This window comes from Mytilus trossulus, chromosome 3, assembly GCF_036588685.1.
Source record: "Mytilus trossulus isolate FHL-02 chromosome 3, PNRI_Mtr1.1.1.hap1, whole genome shotgun sequence".
Lineage (NCBI taxonomy): Eukaryota > Metazoa > Mollusca > Bivalvia > Mytilida > Mytilidae > Mytilus > Mytilus trossulus.
This window is the reverse complement of record NC_086375.1, coordinates 50606498-50623217: the sequence shown is the minus strand read 5'-3', so window position 1 is coordinate 50623217 and position 16720 is coordinate 50606498. Positions and strand designations below refer to the sequence as shown.

General features: G+C 31.2%; 2 protein-coding genes across 2 annotated transcripts; one reads left to right on the top strand and one right to left on the bottom strand.

Annotated features, from left to right (window-relative positions):
* Positions 1-1687: 1687 nt before the first annotated feature.
* Positions 1688-9462, top strand: LOC134710859 (B-cell receptor CD22-like). The gene is made up of 7 exons (XM_063571269.1): positions 1688-1928; positions 3590-3874; positions 4216-4500; positions 5920-6354; positions 6865-6987; positions 8531-8582; positions 9060-9462. Exons 1-7 carry the CDS (start codon positions 1688-1690, stop codon positions 9367-9369), a joined length of 1731 nt encoding a protein of 576 aa, XP_063427339.1. The 3' UTR covers positions 9370-9462.
* A 928-nt stretch (positions 9463-10390) lies between these two features.
* LOC134709514 (postacrosomal sheath WW domain-binding protein-like) lies at positions 10391-15494 on the bottom strand. Its single transcript, XM_063569675.1, has 5 exons — positions 14782-15494; positions 12667-12856; positions 12169-12265; positions 11464-11539; positions 10391-10769 (listed from the first exon to the last, which is right to left on the bottom strand). The coding sequence occupies exons 1-5, from the start codon at positions 14788-14790 to the stop codon at positions 10755-10757; spliced, it is 387 nt and encodes a 128-aa protein (XP_063425745.1). The 5' UTR covers positions 14791-15494; the 3' UTR covers positions 10391-10754.
* Between the last annotated feature and the right edge of the window lie 1226 nt (positions 15495-16720).

Here is a 16720-nt window from a genome sequence, read left to right as displayed (position 1 = left end):
TCACATTTGTTTATGTCACACTAGAGGGAAGAGGACAGGAAATATGTGATTAGAAGAATAACTATAAAAGGTCCTTTATTACATGTCTTTTCTTGGTGGAATTTTAGCTTCATCTTTTTTAATCCTGTGTCTTTCTCCTGTTATTAAAATTTCAGTGTTTGAAATATAACGTAATAAAGATGCAAATGGAACATCATTTTATTTTTCTTGTTTTGTTTATATTTTGCACAGAGACAAGGGAAGACGTTAAATATATAAGATTTGGGACAGATTTAACTTTCAACTGTCCTTTCAAGTCAGGCTCGGAACCAGTAATTTGGAGAGGTCCACCAGACCTTATCATTTACAGTATAAATAGTATTGCCAATAAAAACATTTATGAAAAACATCAATTCAATGTTATTGAGGATTCTGTTAAAGGACAATACAGTCTTCGAATTATAAACTGTTCAAAAGACTGCATCGGTATATTTCGATGTGATACTGTCATCAATGGATCAAGTGTTGGTAAAGACTTCTATGCAGCATTAAGGGGTACGTTTAAATTAAAGATTGACGGCATATTGGCTCGGTTTATGTGTGTATCCGACCAGGTTATGTAGTGAAAAAAAGCATTATTAGTTTAGTCAAAACGTTTCCATAAAAGAAAATAATGTTTATATGTTTCTGTTTTTGTAGTTTTTCGTAACTTAATTTTTAAAGTTTTGGTTGTTCATATCAAGAAACTGTATCGGACATATCAATAAGAACCTAGGCATTAAAGGAACAAATCAAATTGTGTATTGCTATCGTCTATCTTTGTTTCACATTATATTGTGTAAGGTTTATAGACTTTTGTAATATTCATTCCAATGTATTATTTTGAAATATTTTTAGTTTCACCTACTAACATGCAGATAACCACGTCGAATTTTTCCAATTATATTTATGCAAACGAAGGCTCCAAAATTGAAGTGGAATGTGAAGTTGAGTGTGGTAATCCACCAGGGGAATTAGCCTTGGTGCAAGATGAATATAGAGTATTAAAAATTGAGACATGCCACAATACAACTTTCATATATATGGTGATAAACAGCAGCCGGTCCGATCACATGACAACTCTAACTTGTATAGCAGATAATAGTTATGATCAGCTTGAGATGAATACAACAATTTATTTGAGCTGTACGTATTCAGTATTTGTATTTTCGTATTGCAAATAATGTCATATTATAACAAATAATGACATAATATAATAAAAATGTGTATGTCCATATTTGAGATATGTCAACACCATAAGACGAAACATATGGTCTGTTACTGCTGAGAAATGAGAAATTGATCATTGGGAAGGTAAAATTATCCCGCTACCAATGTTCCCTTATTAGGCAGGGGTTTAGAAGAACGTCACTACAAATGTGCGAAATTCAAAGTCTTACAAAATAAGAATTTTTTTTTGTAAATATAGATGAACAAGTACTAATTACTTGTGTAAAAAGCTTTTGTCATACTAGACCCCCTTTTTTAAATCTAATATGTTGTCCAAATGTCAGCAGCTTTTGTTGAGTGGTATTCACGTATGCATGTAGATTATAGACTAGAATTATGGTGCATCTATTTTTATAAAGATTTTTGCCTTGCAAGCATTACATATCTATCAATACAATTGTTTTTTTTTCTCTTGATGTCAGTGTTGCCTCTGGTACATATGAGAGCCGAACCTTCGTCGGTGTTAGAGGAACAGTCGAGGCTTACTTTATTTTGTGTTACTAAAACAAACACATACCCTGTAAACATACAATGGTTATTTGAAGGAAATATACTTCAAGAGGAGGACAGTGATGCACTATATATCGAAAAGTTAAACAGGAATCAATTTGGAGAATACAGTTGCCGAGCAACTAATCGAGTTGGAGCCGGCCAAGCAAACATTAACATCACAGTGAGATGTAAGATATATTCAAGTTTGATGGAAATAGGTTGTATACAAAAGATACAAATAATCTATATTATAAACTTGGCATAGTTACAAAATTTCAACAGATTCGTTTTAAGGCAGAATGGCTTTGTACCTTTTCTCCTATTAACATTATTTAGAAAATTATTTTCCATGCGTTTGTTTGCAAATGTAATGTTTAGGTACAGTAACTAAAGACTTAATCTTTACAATCGATAGAAATAATTAGAAGATAACTTCCTGAAAACCTATCTGTACTTTGAAATATTAAATTTACTTTGTACACATTGTGACATGTATGGAGAGTTGTCTCATCTGATCTCATAGCACATATAAAGTCCTGTATTTACATTGAACTAGTTTTCATTATAAGGCAATATCCCATATCAATTAAAAAAAAAACTTCATTTTTTTAAATAAATAAGGCTGTTAGTTTTCTCCTTTGAATTGTTTTACATTGTCTTATCGGGGCCTTTTATAGCTGACTATATGCGGTATGGGCTGTGCTCATTGTTGAAGGCCGTACGGTGACCTATAATTGTTAATATTTGTGTCATTTTGGGCTTTTGTGGATAGTGGATAATTGTCTCATTGGCAATCATACCACATCTTCTTTTTTATATTATTTCAAAACTTTCAACTCTTTGTTTCTGAATGAAGACCCTAAAGTCGTACATAGAACGCATCCGTGTCTTAAGCAAGAAGCTGAAATTGACGCATGACAAAAACTCGTCAAAAAGTGTGAGAGATATCATAAGGGCAACGTTTTTTGTAAATCAGGGTTCCGATGATTACCTAGTTTTCCAAGCATATAATGGCATCCGCCAAGTTACTCATGTTAAAGTACGTTGGTTTTATTGCTGATCTTTATCTTAGAGTCACAAAATATGCCAATACACTCTAACAAAAACTCTCGACTAATTGAAGTGTTAAATGACTCTTTTCTAAGATCGAACATTGTTATAGTCATAAACAAATGGTCATATGTAAAGCCATTTTGAATGTTTGGTGCATGCCCTCTAATATGTTCTGTTAAAGGAAAATAAAAAAATATGTTTATTTGGTTTTTTTTTAAATATTCAGATATAAGATACAGGTGTCTGACGAAGGGATTATTGTAGCAAGACGACTTGTGAAAATATGTGGTCTTAATGAAATATCATGTCTTTGGTCACGCTTTGTCTGATATTGAAATTCATCAAAAGCCGAATATAAAGCTACGATTCTTTTTTATCAGATACTCGTATCAAATAAGAAGCAAGAGACAACTACATTTGTACCATGCAAGATAACAAGAGTTTACTATTTTTGCTTGTGTTCATTGAACTCATTTGATAGGTTTTTTTTGTGTAGAATTTTTTGTGGATATTTTTTTTTTCTTTTACCTTTTGATATGGTAAAATAGTTATCAAAGGTACGAGGATAATCTGTCCTTTCACGTCTGTTTTTGTGTTTCTTTTGGATCATTAATTTGTTCTTTTTCTTATATTTTCATGTTTTAATTGCCTTGATAGCCTTATTTACAAATAAAAAATAAATTTGTTTGACATGATTAGCAAATATTACCTACTTATAATACCTCTTGTGTGTAAATTATCTCCCATATAGATTGTCCATCAAAGTTAGAATGTATCTCTTTTTAAACACTTACAGATAAACCTTATCTACAAGATTTTGAAAGCCACCCTCAATCTTTTGAAGCCGTTATCAATCATCCTACTCCTGTAGAGATAATGATTCAAAGCTTTCCTAGACCTAAATGCGCTTGGACAAGAAATAATGGTGGAAAGCTTGCCAGCATAAAAGTTACCGAAATCAGACCAGATGTTTTTGCAATTTCATCAACAGTTATGCTCCAAAAGGAAAGTCAGTTTGGGATGTATGAGATTAGAGCAAGAAATCCATATGGTAGTTTGGATATCAAAATAAACCTTGTCTGTAAGTCGAGTTTCTTTTTTTTATCTATAATAATTGATTTCCATGCATAGACTGGGTTAACATCAAAAGATTACTTATATCAGGTAAGAATGATATAATAATTCTAGTTTGGCATTACAGAGAATTGCGTTTTGTTCTGTAGATCTTTCAGTGTTTGATATTTAAAGGTTTTTGTAAATCAAAGAAAACATCTTTTAATCAATTCCTTTCTTCGGTCTTTCGTGAAAAGAAATGGCTTTGCAAGATAAAAAAATAGAAATTTTAAAAGTTTTCATGCATTTGTCAAAATAATACTTTTGCCTTTATTATTATCAACACCACATCTAATGATATTATTTTAGCTCTGATTGTCAGCATCCGTCCATTAAATATCAACTGTAATGTTTCGTCTACGATAGAACTGCAGTGCTTTTTAAATCTTAATGCTTCTTCCAATTGGACAAGTATGTGGCTACATTCGATTAAAGGCAACAAACTAGAAGAACGAACTGGAATAACACTGGGAAACAAATCAACGTTGACAATAAACTTCTGTGATTTTCAAGACATTGGGGACTATACCTGTACCTGGAGTTCAGGAATTAAAATCTATTCCTCAACATACCCAGCAACAGTTGGAGTTTATGGTAAAAAAATTGTAGGACTTTTTTTTATTGACATTTTTGTTAACCACCTATCAACTACAAAAACGTTTTGTTAATTAACGTCACATTCTTTGTCAACGTTTATACTTCCTTCTTTAACACATTTTTTTGTTTGGGTCTTTGTTAGATTTTTTTGTATGCATATGTGTTTGGATTGTTGTATATTTTGTATGTGGTGTATGTATACACAGTTTTTGCTGATGAATCTCATTTACTCTCACATTGACCTATTATGTCTGTTTCGGTTGCTCACCAAAATCTGTCAAAATGACGGACTTACAACCAAGTGTCACAAATATGCGAGGTTTAGTTAGCAACAAGTATAATCCACTATTTTCTGTGACAAATGCCATTGTGCCAAGTCCAGAAAATGGCAGTTCATTTTCATTTCGTCTATAATTTTAATGATAGCATTTTTTGTCTCAGTTTTTTATGGATTTCCCCTTTTACACTTTGGATTGGAGTTCTTGTTTTTTGTATACTTTTTTTCTATTTAAAGGGATGTACAAATGTTTTTTTAACTGTTGTAGTTAGAAAACATGTACGTTCACGTACATTGTATACTTGTATATCTAAACAAAATCAACGATGTTATCCAAAATGTGTGTATACTTCTTATATAAAAAGCTGGTATGGTTGTTTTGTAGAATAATAATTTTTATAAAGTTGTTTCTAACAGTTTGTCAAATAGAGAATTAAGATGTCCCTGCATACATAAAAAAAACATTGATTATATAATGGAATTTAATTAAAGCATTCATTATGGAAACTGTATATCAGAATATCAGAAGTTCAGTCAGTATTAATTTTTGTCAGTTGGTTGTGTAAAGTTTGAATATGCATATGTTCCAGACCATATGAGTATTTGGACCGTACGCGTACAGTCCGGACCGTATACGTATACTTGTACGGTCCGACCATACGCGTACGGTCGGACCGTATGAGTATACGCATACGGTCCAGCTGGCAATACATGTTATTGAATCAAATGGGTTAAATTTAAACAAACAATTAACGATTTTTTTTATTTTTACAAAGTCAATGTTCCAAATATGAAGCTGATATATCAAAGTCAGTTCGAACATTAAACAATTAAGATAATTCCAATACATTGATAAAAAGTTAACAATGTCGACGCACTAATTTAAAAAGTGACAATGGTGTCTTGAATGTAAAAATGTATATCTCTGAAATTTTTAATAATATTATCTGAAGTTCACATTACTAAGAAATCACCAATCTATGGAAATAAGTTTCCCCAATATACTATAAATGATATTATCTGCAATCATGGTTCAATTATAAGGTATGGGTTTTATTTTAAAAAGTATATAAACTAATCTTCAAGAATATTGAATGCCCTCACTGTTTGTAATAGATTTCTGTTATTCTTTGCTTCAGGATCTCCTATTCTTTCATCTCAGAATGTAGACCTTCAGAGAGACGACAGTTTATTGCTGAGTGTTAAGTTTTATTCAGTGCCAAAACCCATTTCCATAATTTGGCTTGAAAACGACAAACGCCTCCATCTTAATAGAAGTTCCTTAATGAGGACAAGCATTGCTCTTAAAATATCTGAAACAGAAGTGCAATTTGATGGATTTTCCAGCAATCTTTTACTAGAAGAACCAATATTATATGATAGTCAGTTTAGTTGTGTAGTTACAAATGAGTACGGATATATGGATGTTCTAATAGACAAACGTCTGTTAGTAGGTTTAATTAAAGACGGTAACACCATCACAAAAATAATTCAGACGTCAACCTTATCAAAGAGAAACACAAGTTCATTAAAACCTGCTGGATATACAGACGAACCTACACACACATTAACTGGTATATACAATGTAGTATGATTAGATACTCACTCGATTGATTTCTTCTACAATGTACAAGTTGTCTGTTTGCATCATAATATGTATTTCCTTTCATAACATGAGTATTTAATGCTGAATTTTAGGTTGGTTTTATTAATTCTTTTGTATCGTTTTATTTGGAAGGTTTTTTTTTAAACTCTTGTAAATAGTTTTGGTTTATATCATTTATTTGTTTCTTTATATTACTAATATTTTTTTTATTTCTGAAAATTTAAATTCCGTTTAATGTTTTTGAGCATTTGATTTTGACATTTGATTAGGGAATTTGCGTTTTTAATTTCCTCTGAGTTTAGTTTTAGGTATTTTTGTTATTGAACATTTTGCTATTGAAATCAGAATTTGTTAATTATAATTTTCACGTAAAAATACTATGTATGGAGCTATTAAACCACGGATGTAAACATGTGATGACGAATCTGTTTACTTTTCCGGAGGACATGATATCACCTTATTCTCTTTTTAATTCAAGGAATGCTGACCAATGACCAGATTTACATTATGATTTGCGGTGTTGTTCTCGTTATTCTTTTTATTGTGATGACAGTCTTCATAAAAAACCAAATTCGAATTAATCAGGTCCACAAGAGAACAGGTAACATATATTGTTTTTACACTATTATATTAAATTACAAATATACAACGTATGTTTGTAGATTAACAGTTAAATGTTTATCCCTTTTTGTTAGGGCTTCTTCAAAAATTTTGGCAACCTTTTATCGGTCTGTTTACGGGACATCCCACACATTAGTATATGATCTGCATAAGTGTTAGTAGATTTCTGGCACAAAGCCATTTGTATACAGTTATAACCCACACTCAACAATTGGTATATTTGTCTTGTAATTAGTTATATCTCTTTTTGTCCATATTAATAGAGTTTATATATTAGATGAAGTGGTCTTATTTTCGAAAAATAAGGCATCTATATCAATACATTTTTAACATAAAACACATAGTATTACCTTCTGTCACCTAAATATTTAGGATAAAATCAACAATCAATACATTCATCTTAACCTTGACAGCTTGAAGGACACCGGTTTTTTAAACAATTATCAAAACAATATACACGAATACACTCATTAGCATAAGCATATATACATAAAACAATCCTTACAAATTTATATTAAGATCATAGTAGACCACTTCAACTAATATATAAACTTTATAGATATGGACAAAAATAAATGATGTGATGATAAAACGCTATATTTCAAGTTGAATAACAAATATTGACAAAATCTCTGTCATCGACGATCCAATCTGATTAAAAAAGTTTTCCAAATATATCGTGCTCATATATATAACGAAACCAGAAAACTATATTTTATTTGGATTGATGGGCGATTCCGCCGGCCAGGAACTTCCAAATAAATCAAGTTAACTCGGTTAAAAGTGTGGAAACATGTGCACAAAAACAAAATCTCAGAAATCCGTCTTATGTGGTTTAATTTGAACAGTAAAACAAAAAAAGGATTATAATAATTATTAAGATAAAAAAACTCATGATGATATTTTGAAAAACTTATTATTTACGTGTTCCTCCAATAAGTAGAAACTTGGCACTACGACTGATGGGTAGAAAGCGAAGGCATTCAAATATTTTCCACGTTTGAAAATTTGCACATAAGTAAATCAGAAAATTTATTTAAGCATCGTTGGTTTGTTTTGTTTTATTTTGATCGTTATCAGTTATATCAATATTTAGCTGACAAAATATATCATAATTACAACGTATGAGTTTATCCAATTTGAGTATTTGACACTGGGGTTATTTATCTATTTTGACAATTTCTAGTGTTTTTAATTTTTGTATCATTGATATTGCCTTTTTTGTTTGGAGAATTGTCTTATTGGCAATCATACAACATCTTTTTAATGATATATGATGTATATTATTTCATGGTAAATTTAATACAGCCAAAAGCAGAGTTTTGATTTTGCACTTTTTCTGTTTATGGACTATATTTCAGAAGCAGGTGAGCCACAACATTATCTTAAAATGGTATGGAAGTTAATATACCCTGCTATCATAAGATTCTCAAATTGCCCGTTATTACTATATAATTCTTTCATATGTAGATATAACACTTTATAAATTAGCGCCAACATATATGGTTTTTCTTTATTCGAAGATCAACAACCAGTGGTGCCATTGGTAGCATTAAATTATCAAGAACGTGAAAAGTAATAGAAAAGACTTAAAATTATAATAAGACAAATCTGCTAATACTTTCTTTGTAGAAATCAAGTAGTAAATCTATAATGTACATTATCTTGTGTATCTTACTTTTCAAGTTCGATAGGATTTTTAGTTTCAATTTTAATCATACGTACCAATACAGTTATGCCTAAAAATCAACAATAGCAAGTGTTTTTTTAAAAGCCTCATTTAGCTATGGATTTCGATGAGAGGAAACAAAAAACATTCGTCATTTTGGTTTTGCAAATTGAATTGATGTTTTATTAGAGTCCAGTTTAAGAAATGAACATTAAGTTGACACCGGTGTCGGATTCTTGTTTTTTTTTATTATTGAATCATCCAAATATGTTTGAATTGCAGTTTTCACTTCTAAAAAGCTCTAATGTTAACAGTTTTTTTTTTATATACATTAATAGTGTTGCTAAATAGCAACTTTATAAACTGATATCAATTGCATACAGGTCTTCTGATGTATCAGACTTACCTCAGCGAAACATTGAAAATCCAGAATATGAGGAAATCCAATTCATTCCCTTCGAAGTAGAGACAGAAGACTATTTAACACCAGAACACGATAGCAGTAAAAGTGGCAGTGACTCAAGCATAGAAAGGCAATATTTAGAATTAGACCACGATAGCAGTAAAAGTGGCAGTGACTCGAGCATAGAAAGGCAATATTTAGAATTAGATCCACCACATACGTATGAAGAAATAAGTTTGTCAAGAAGAGACCTACAAGTTTATAGTACGTGTGAAGATATATTAGAGTAAACGCAGTACATGTATATTTATATTAGTGATGAGACGATGTTTTTTTGTGTGTGAAAAAGTGTGAAATTGTAAATGTTTTGAAATGTATATAAACCTGTCAACATAAAAACATGTTTTGATATTCAATGAGACAAATAGCCACCAGATACTACAACGTTGATGTAAGCATTTCACAGATTCTAAAACCTAGCATAAAACCAATTACAGCTAATAAATAAAAAATGTTTTCCAAGACTTAAATGTCAATCAGTATCCGTTCAACGGATTAAGTGTAATGATAGTAAATAAAAGACATCAGGATCGGCAGTATTTAGGACCATTACTGACATCAGGGATTATAACTGTACGGTAATGTTATTGTTTTTTTTCTATTGTGATTCTTTTGGATTTCAAATGAACGAGTATTAGAAAGAGGGCAAGTTGATTACTAGAAAACTAAATTACCAAAAACCTTGTCCCAAACAACAGGGTTACCGAAGGGATATTCAAACTTATAATTCGACAAGAATGTGTCCCTAGTACACGGATGCCTAAATCTGCACTATCATTTTATATGTTCAATGGACCGTGAAAATAGGGGGAAATCTCTTATTTTGCATTAAAATTAGAAAGCTCATATCATAGGGAACATGTGCACTAAGTTTCAAGTTGATTGAAATCAAATTTAATCCAAAACCACCTCGACCAAAAACTATAACCTGAAGCGGGATAGACGGACGAACGAACGGACGGACGTACAGACCAGAATGCCGATAATTGGGGCATAAAAATAAACTGACAACGTCAATGCCATTGCAAAAGAAAAAGACCAAAAAACTAACAACAGGATGTCAAATGTCAATACAGAGCAACACGAGTTTCACAAAAAACCTGGGGTATCTCAGCTTGTCCGAAAGAGTAAACAGATTCTGTTCCTAATGTTGCACCCTCGGTGTTGCTATGAAAATACACACCCAGTGATATAAAGTCTAAGTAAGGGGGGTCTTAAAAACCCAAAGGGTAGGAAAAAATCTAAAACAAATGTGTATAGGATATTTATATTTGAAACATAAAAAATAATTTATGCTTGATAAAGATTAAAATATGCAACTTTAGTTTTAAAGGATATATAGATTTTACCGTACTACCTCGTTGATGATGAAGATATTTATATAGCCAAGCTAGCTTATTTTTCTCGAGCAAGGCTTACAGACTGAGAGTGTATGATGTTCAAATGTAAACGATATAAAATGTTACTGTGTTGGACATAGTATGAGCGTTTGCTATGGGGAGTATTGCAATTAAAAGTATAGTCACTGACTATATAAAACATTTGTCAACAGTAAAATAAATACAGTCATATATAAAACATTGAAAGTTGTGTCAGGTCCTCTTCTTTGTTTACTTCACTCAACAATACACTGAAAAAAACAAAAAAAAACTAAACTATTTTTAAAAACGATGTGAAACAAAAATTAACTAAAACTCCTTAATCAAATTTCTTGTGATTCAATTAGAGAAAAAGCCCACGTTTACTTTCTTTAAATCGGAGACTTGCCTGCATAAAAATAAGTTTCACACTATATATATAAGCAGTATTATGTGCAAAATGCGCCAAATATTAAACTACTTTTAATGTACTTCAATATTCATATTTTGAAAATTGTCAGTGATGAATAAAATTATCATACAAACTCTTTGTTTTTCTCTCTTTAATGTTTTTGTTTGGATATATGAAAATTTACGAACTCTTGTCAAGTGTTGCATTCGAAAATGCAAATTCGGAACAAGTAAGGTTATCGTTTACTCAGATGCTTATTTTTTCCGGATTTGTATTGTTGGATTACTACATATATATATATTTTTAATTCAAACATTTCTAAATACATACATTATGTACCTTCACTTTTTACTTTCAAATTTTATTAGCTGTTGTACTATGCTTACAGAATATAGCGATCAGGAAACCTAATTATCTACAAAAAATTATTAAAGGTCACAGAAATTTGTCTCAGAGTATATAGGAAATTTTTTCCTGAGACAAGTGCCTGTGTTAAAAGTCCACCAATGAATTACCTTGTACGCCTATACTCTATTAAATAAAAATGTTCTTACCATTATTATCCAGATGAATATCCAAAATGGGAAAAATAATGTTATAACGCAGTTCAGACAGATTTGATCGGAAAATCTACAACAGAAGCAAAAACAATGTTTCGGTATATGAATTCACATTTGCTATACATTGACTTTAGTATTGGCAGTATACAGGAATCAATGATCGAAATGATATTTATTGATTATAATAGAAAACTCTTCAATTAAATTTTTAAGTACCCAAATACACAACCTCATCGTTCAGGGACAGAACGCAGTGTCGGATGTCTATATTTATAAAAAAAAGACACTCCATATCTTCCAATTTTCCGTAATTGATCTTAATAAGCTTTAAATTAAATGTTTTATAACGTTTTCTTGTTTAACCCTTACAAAAGTGTGTTAATACCTCATGATCATTCAGATCGAACAATGTTCTAGAACTTATATAACATAATTATCGCATACTTGTTTTTTCTTGTCCTGAATTTATGAGCTGTGAAATATTAAAATTCTATTACTTCGTAAGTTAACTTAAGTTCTTGTGAATACGTCAACCGGATATGAAATATCAATTATTTTATTTATAATCAAACAATAAATTTTCTGAAATGGTTTGAAAGTAAGAATTGATTTAATAACTAAACTAAAGCGGTACTTTTCTTATATAAAGCTTTAAGGAAATCCACCAAAAAAAAGAACTATCCGTTATATATTGCCTACTTTTCTTTCCTGGCCTGATGTATAACAGTATGGGATGGACCTCCAGCCATCACTACTGTTGTTTGTTGTTGCTGCTGCTGCTGCATAGGAGGAGGACCTGAAATAATACCAATTATATCATACATTTATATACATAAAGTATAGAAAATAACGTTTGGAAATAACTGTTGTGTAGAAAAACTGTGTTGAAACAAAAAGATAAAATAGATCTGAGTTATAAAATTAATATACTATAGTATACTGTAATAGCTTACTACAAGGTGTACAGTATGTATTGGTTGATTACTAAGACGTTCTCTGGAATATTAGTGTACAGATGCTTCTCCTGAGGATTAAAATCTCCAATCAAATCTTCAGATTTCGCCTTTGAATTACATTTCTATTCAAAGTAAAAGTATTTATTTATTTTATTTGTTTTTACGCAATAATTGTGAATGATCCGGGATTTAAAATTAACATTCAAACTTAAATCTAAACTTTAATGAAAATGTTACCTACCTCCATATCCATATCCGGGTCCTGGATGTCCATATCCTGGAGGAGGAGGTCCATATCCCCCTTGTGGTGGACCGTATCCTCCTGGTGGTGGTGGACCATATCCACCGGGTGGATGTCCAGGTGGAGGTGGATATGGTCCTGCAGGTGGCGGACCATGTTCACCAGGAGGTTGGCCATAGGGTGGTGGTTGCTATAATTAAAAATATGTATTGATTTGTTATTTGTTCACTCCTAATATGCATGTGTTTAGTTTACATCTTATTATAAAAAAACATTTATTTTGAACAAAATACCGTTCGTATTCTTTGAAATTTATATTTTCAGATATTATGAAACTTTTAAATTAAGGCCGGGAAATTCTATGTGATAATACATTCTTCAAGGTTTTCACTATTTACTAAAATGTCAAAATACATCGTTAGCTGAACTGATTTTAACTCTATAATCATTGACGAAGGAACAAAATGACAAGTACATTGTTGGTGTTGGTTTTTTCCTCTTTATAAAGCCTGCTATAAACAAAGGTTGACTACATATTTTGCCAGAAAGAGTACCAAACAATTAAAATACAATGAAAAGTTAAAGCAGCGAATAGCTTATCTTGGCATTGCACAAGAGCGTGTTTTTTTTCTGACTGTGAATGGTGTCCTTAAACTAAATCCATTGGATGCAGGAATACAACTGATTGATAATTAAGTTTTAGATGCATAACTGTTTTTATTAGTTGACATCGGCTTTGAACTAGCTGTCAGCAACTGTGCGTACTTTCAGATGTGTACTTAGAATCTTTTTGTTGTGAGGATGTGAAAGTACACTGGCATGTCCACTCTGTTTTAACTACAGAATTAGTTATAACCCGCCACATTCTGAATCTGTCCCAAGTTTAATAGAAGCCTGTAACTCTATGGTTGACGTTTGTTGCTGTATATCATATTTTTCGCTTTCATTATTTTTTACATAAATCAGTTCGTTATTTTTTTTTTTCAGTTTCAATTGTTTTACATTAGTCATTTCGAGGCCTTTTGTAATAGCTTACAAGGTGATATGGGTTTTACACATTATTGAAGGCCGTAATGTGACTTATATCTATTAATTTATGTATCATTTGGTCTCTTGTGGAATGTTGTTTCATTGGTAATCATGCCCCTGTGATATCTCCTTTATTTTGTATTGCACAATGTTGTGCTTTAGATGCAGGTTATATGCTATTATACATTGTTGGTTATGTTCATTGAAGGTCGTATTTTTTCAAAAGTTGTTACACCCCGCCATTTTTACTCTTATGGACATTTGTTTCATTGACAATAAAACTTTATGTTCTTAATAGCATTACAATGACGTCCTCTAATAATATGATTGGAAAACTGACAATTCTAGTCAATTAAGATTGGAGTCGATTGCACTTGCCTCATTCGGGAATCGTTCTCCAAACTAAAGTGTTGATTGGCTAGTGCTAGAACAGTTCAACTACATAAACAACGCAGCCTACGAGACTTCTCGTAAATCAATACACAAACTTACGACTTGAGATATTGCTTATTTATTGACAAACAATGATAAATTGTAAACAAAAGAAAGAGAGAGTGAGAGATAAATACCACACAAACACTGCATACCCCTTATTATGGAATTCTGAAAATCTACCTGGCGTTATGTCGTGCAATTTCAAAAGAGATTACTCTTACAAATTTTATTAGAATTCACAGTATTATAGATTCGTGGTTAAACTATTATATTTCAATGGTTTTCAACAACATTAAGATACACTGATGACAACTGACTTTATCGAAATATAAGTAAAATTGTCTAACAAAATTAAGTATATTATGTAGTCGCTTATATTGTTATCATCAATGAATTTAAACATATTTTTTTGTCTGTATTGATATTGTTTTGCATAAACATATTTCAAAATGAAAATAGTCAAGTACTGCTGGTCTCAAATATGCCGGGTTTTATTTCTTCTTCAATGTTTCGTAAATTATCCAAACAAACCATTATAAATAAAAATGAGCAAAATGTAAACGGTTTGTTTCTATTTCATATTAATAAATATACATCAAAAGTAAATAGTGCTGCTTTGCATCGTATTACAATAATATGTTAAAAACTTACTGCCGCCATTACGGATATACATAAATTTAAACTATCAAATTGCACATTTGGTATAAGTTTTGGGGGTATTTAAACAAAGACACAAAGGATTTAAATGATCATATATTGATCAAATATGAGATAGCTGACAAATTAAATTTGAAGAAAAAATGTGTACACGTTAATGTGACTTTAAAGTATACTAGTGCTTCATAGGTAACTATTTACAAAGTAACAAAACTGCTAATAATTATAATCGTTTGGTTACGAGGTTATACACATAATGAACGTTTAAAATTGTTCTTGTGTATCTTTGGTTGAGTTGATTTACAAATTGCATAGACACAAATTGCTAATTAAGATTCTAATGTTGGGGAAGTTTTTTCTCAGAATTATCAAATTGAAGATGGAATTTCTATTTTTCAAATCCAAATCAAAAGTGTTCACCAAATGTCTTCTGATGGATTTTCGCCGACAAAACCACATATTACTTTAACTTTTGTGGGCTATTGTATTGACTGAAACGCTGTTAGTTCAGTCGGCATGTTACTTTTCCAAAACTAACTCCCAAGAACGCCATTCATTTTTTCCAATCGTAATAAATGGAAGCCATTGTAAAGTTGACACGTTGCCAATTTAACTATTCAGAACCGAATAATGTATCCACATAGCATCAATTCGATCCCTATATGCCACTTGTATTTTAAAAGACAACTGTATCTACTAGCAATCGAACATCATTAAATGTATTTTTTTGCATACATTCAAATTAAAACTTTTGTCTGATCGGTTGTCAGGAGGAATTTTTGAAATTTCAAAAATATTTAAAAATAAATCTAATTATCATGTAATTTTCAAGTACTAGAAATAACATCAAAGCGTCTCCGTTGCGTTTTAAAATTTTCACAATTAGGCCGTGTTCACACCAAACGCCGTGTAAAGTAAACATGTTTACAATTAGTTTAGTGTAGTGTACACTGGTTTTACATTACATTTGTTCACATCTATACACCTTGTTTAGCTACCTGTACATTAGATTTGTTCCCACTTGTAAACTATATGTCATTTAAATGTTCATTACGTAGAACTGAATTCAAAATTTTTTGACAATTTTTCTTGCGGTAAGAAAACAACCATTTGACTCAAAAGGGGGATGTGGGGGGATTAAAATATTCCGATCACCAATTTGATAATAAAAAAAATTGGTCATACAGATGATAAAAAGAATATTCTGAATCAAGAGTTTCGCCATACATTATAGTGTTAAATATTGAAAAAATGTATTTGATCACCAGAATCGAAAAAAAGGAATATTTGCGCGAAAAAAAATTCTGACTCAGATAAAAAAAAATAACCCTCCCCCTTTTTTTAAGTTAAGTGGTTGCTACTTTATGAAAGCCATTTTTATAATTTGCAGTAGTTTGAATATACTAGAGATGTCTCGATTACGCATTAGAAAACGTTAGCTGCAGCATCGTGCTTACAGCTGAAAAAAAGTATTGGGATATTAGGGATCACTACATTTTTATCTTTTCTGTTTGTTTCAAATGGTATTTCTTCTCCAAGAATTAATTGGTAAAGGAATAGGGTAACGTTTTTTTATCTATTTTAAGTGTTATTTAACGGATCTGAGATACTAGACAAACGTATCATTTACCTCACACTTTTTTAGTCATGCATTTATGCGTGAATCGTTGTTTGAGTATAAAGACCAGTGGCGAAAATTTATGTGTACGTCTAGCCGATTCGGGAAGACCTTTTCAAAATGAATTAGGCAGCAACTATTTACCTCATTTTTTTGGAGATGGGGAGCGGGGGGGGGGGGGGGGGGTAGGGAGGGTAGGGGGCGTGGGCTATTGATTTTTTTCAGGACAAATTTTGGTAACATGCCGAAATCAATTTTAGCATTATATATAGTGGCAGCTGAGGGTGAAACAAACACATTTTTTTTCAGGGCCAA

Bases quoted from the DNA above. Each gene is read 5' to 3' on its own strand.
- LOC134709514 (XM_063569675.1), bottom strand. The intron at 12,266-12,666 runs GTAGGTAACATT...GTATTATTTCAG, and splicing joins ACCCGGATATGGATATGGAG to GTCCTCCTCCTATGCAGCAG. The intron at 11,540-12,168 runs GTAGGCAATATA...CTTCTGTTGTAG, and splicing joins CATCAGGCCAGGAAAGAAAA to ATTTTCCGATCAAATCTGTC.
- LOC134710859 (XM_063571269.1), top strand. From the start codon at position 1,688: ATGAGAGCCGAACCTTCGTCGGTGTTAGAGGAACAGTCGAGGCTTACT. The intron at 1,929-3,589 runs GTAAGATATATT...AAACACTTACAG, and splicing joins CATTAACATCACAGTGAGAT to ATAAACCTTATCTACAAGAT. The intron at 6,355-6,864 runs GTATATACAATG...TTTTAATTCAAG, and splicing joins ACCTACACACACATTAACTG to GAATGCTGACCAATGACCAG.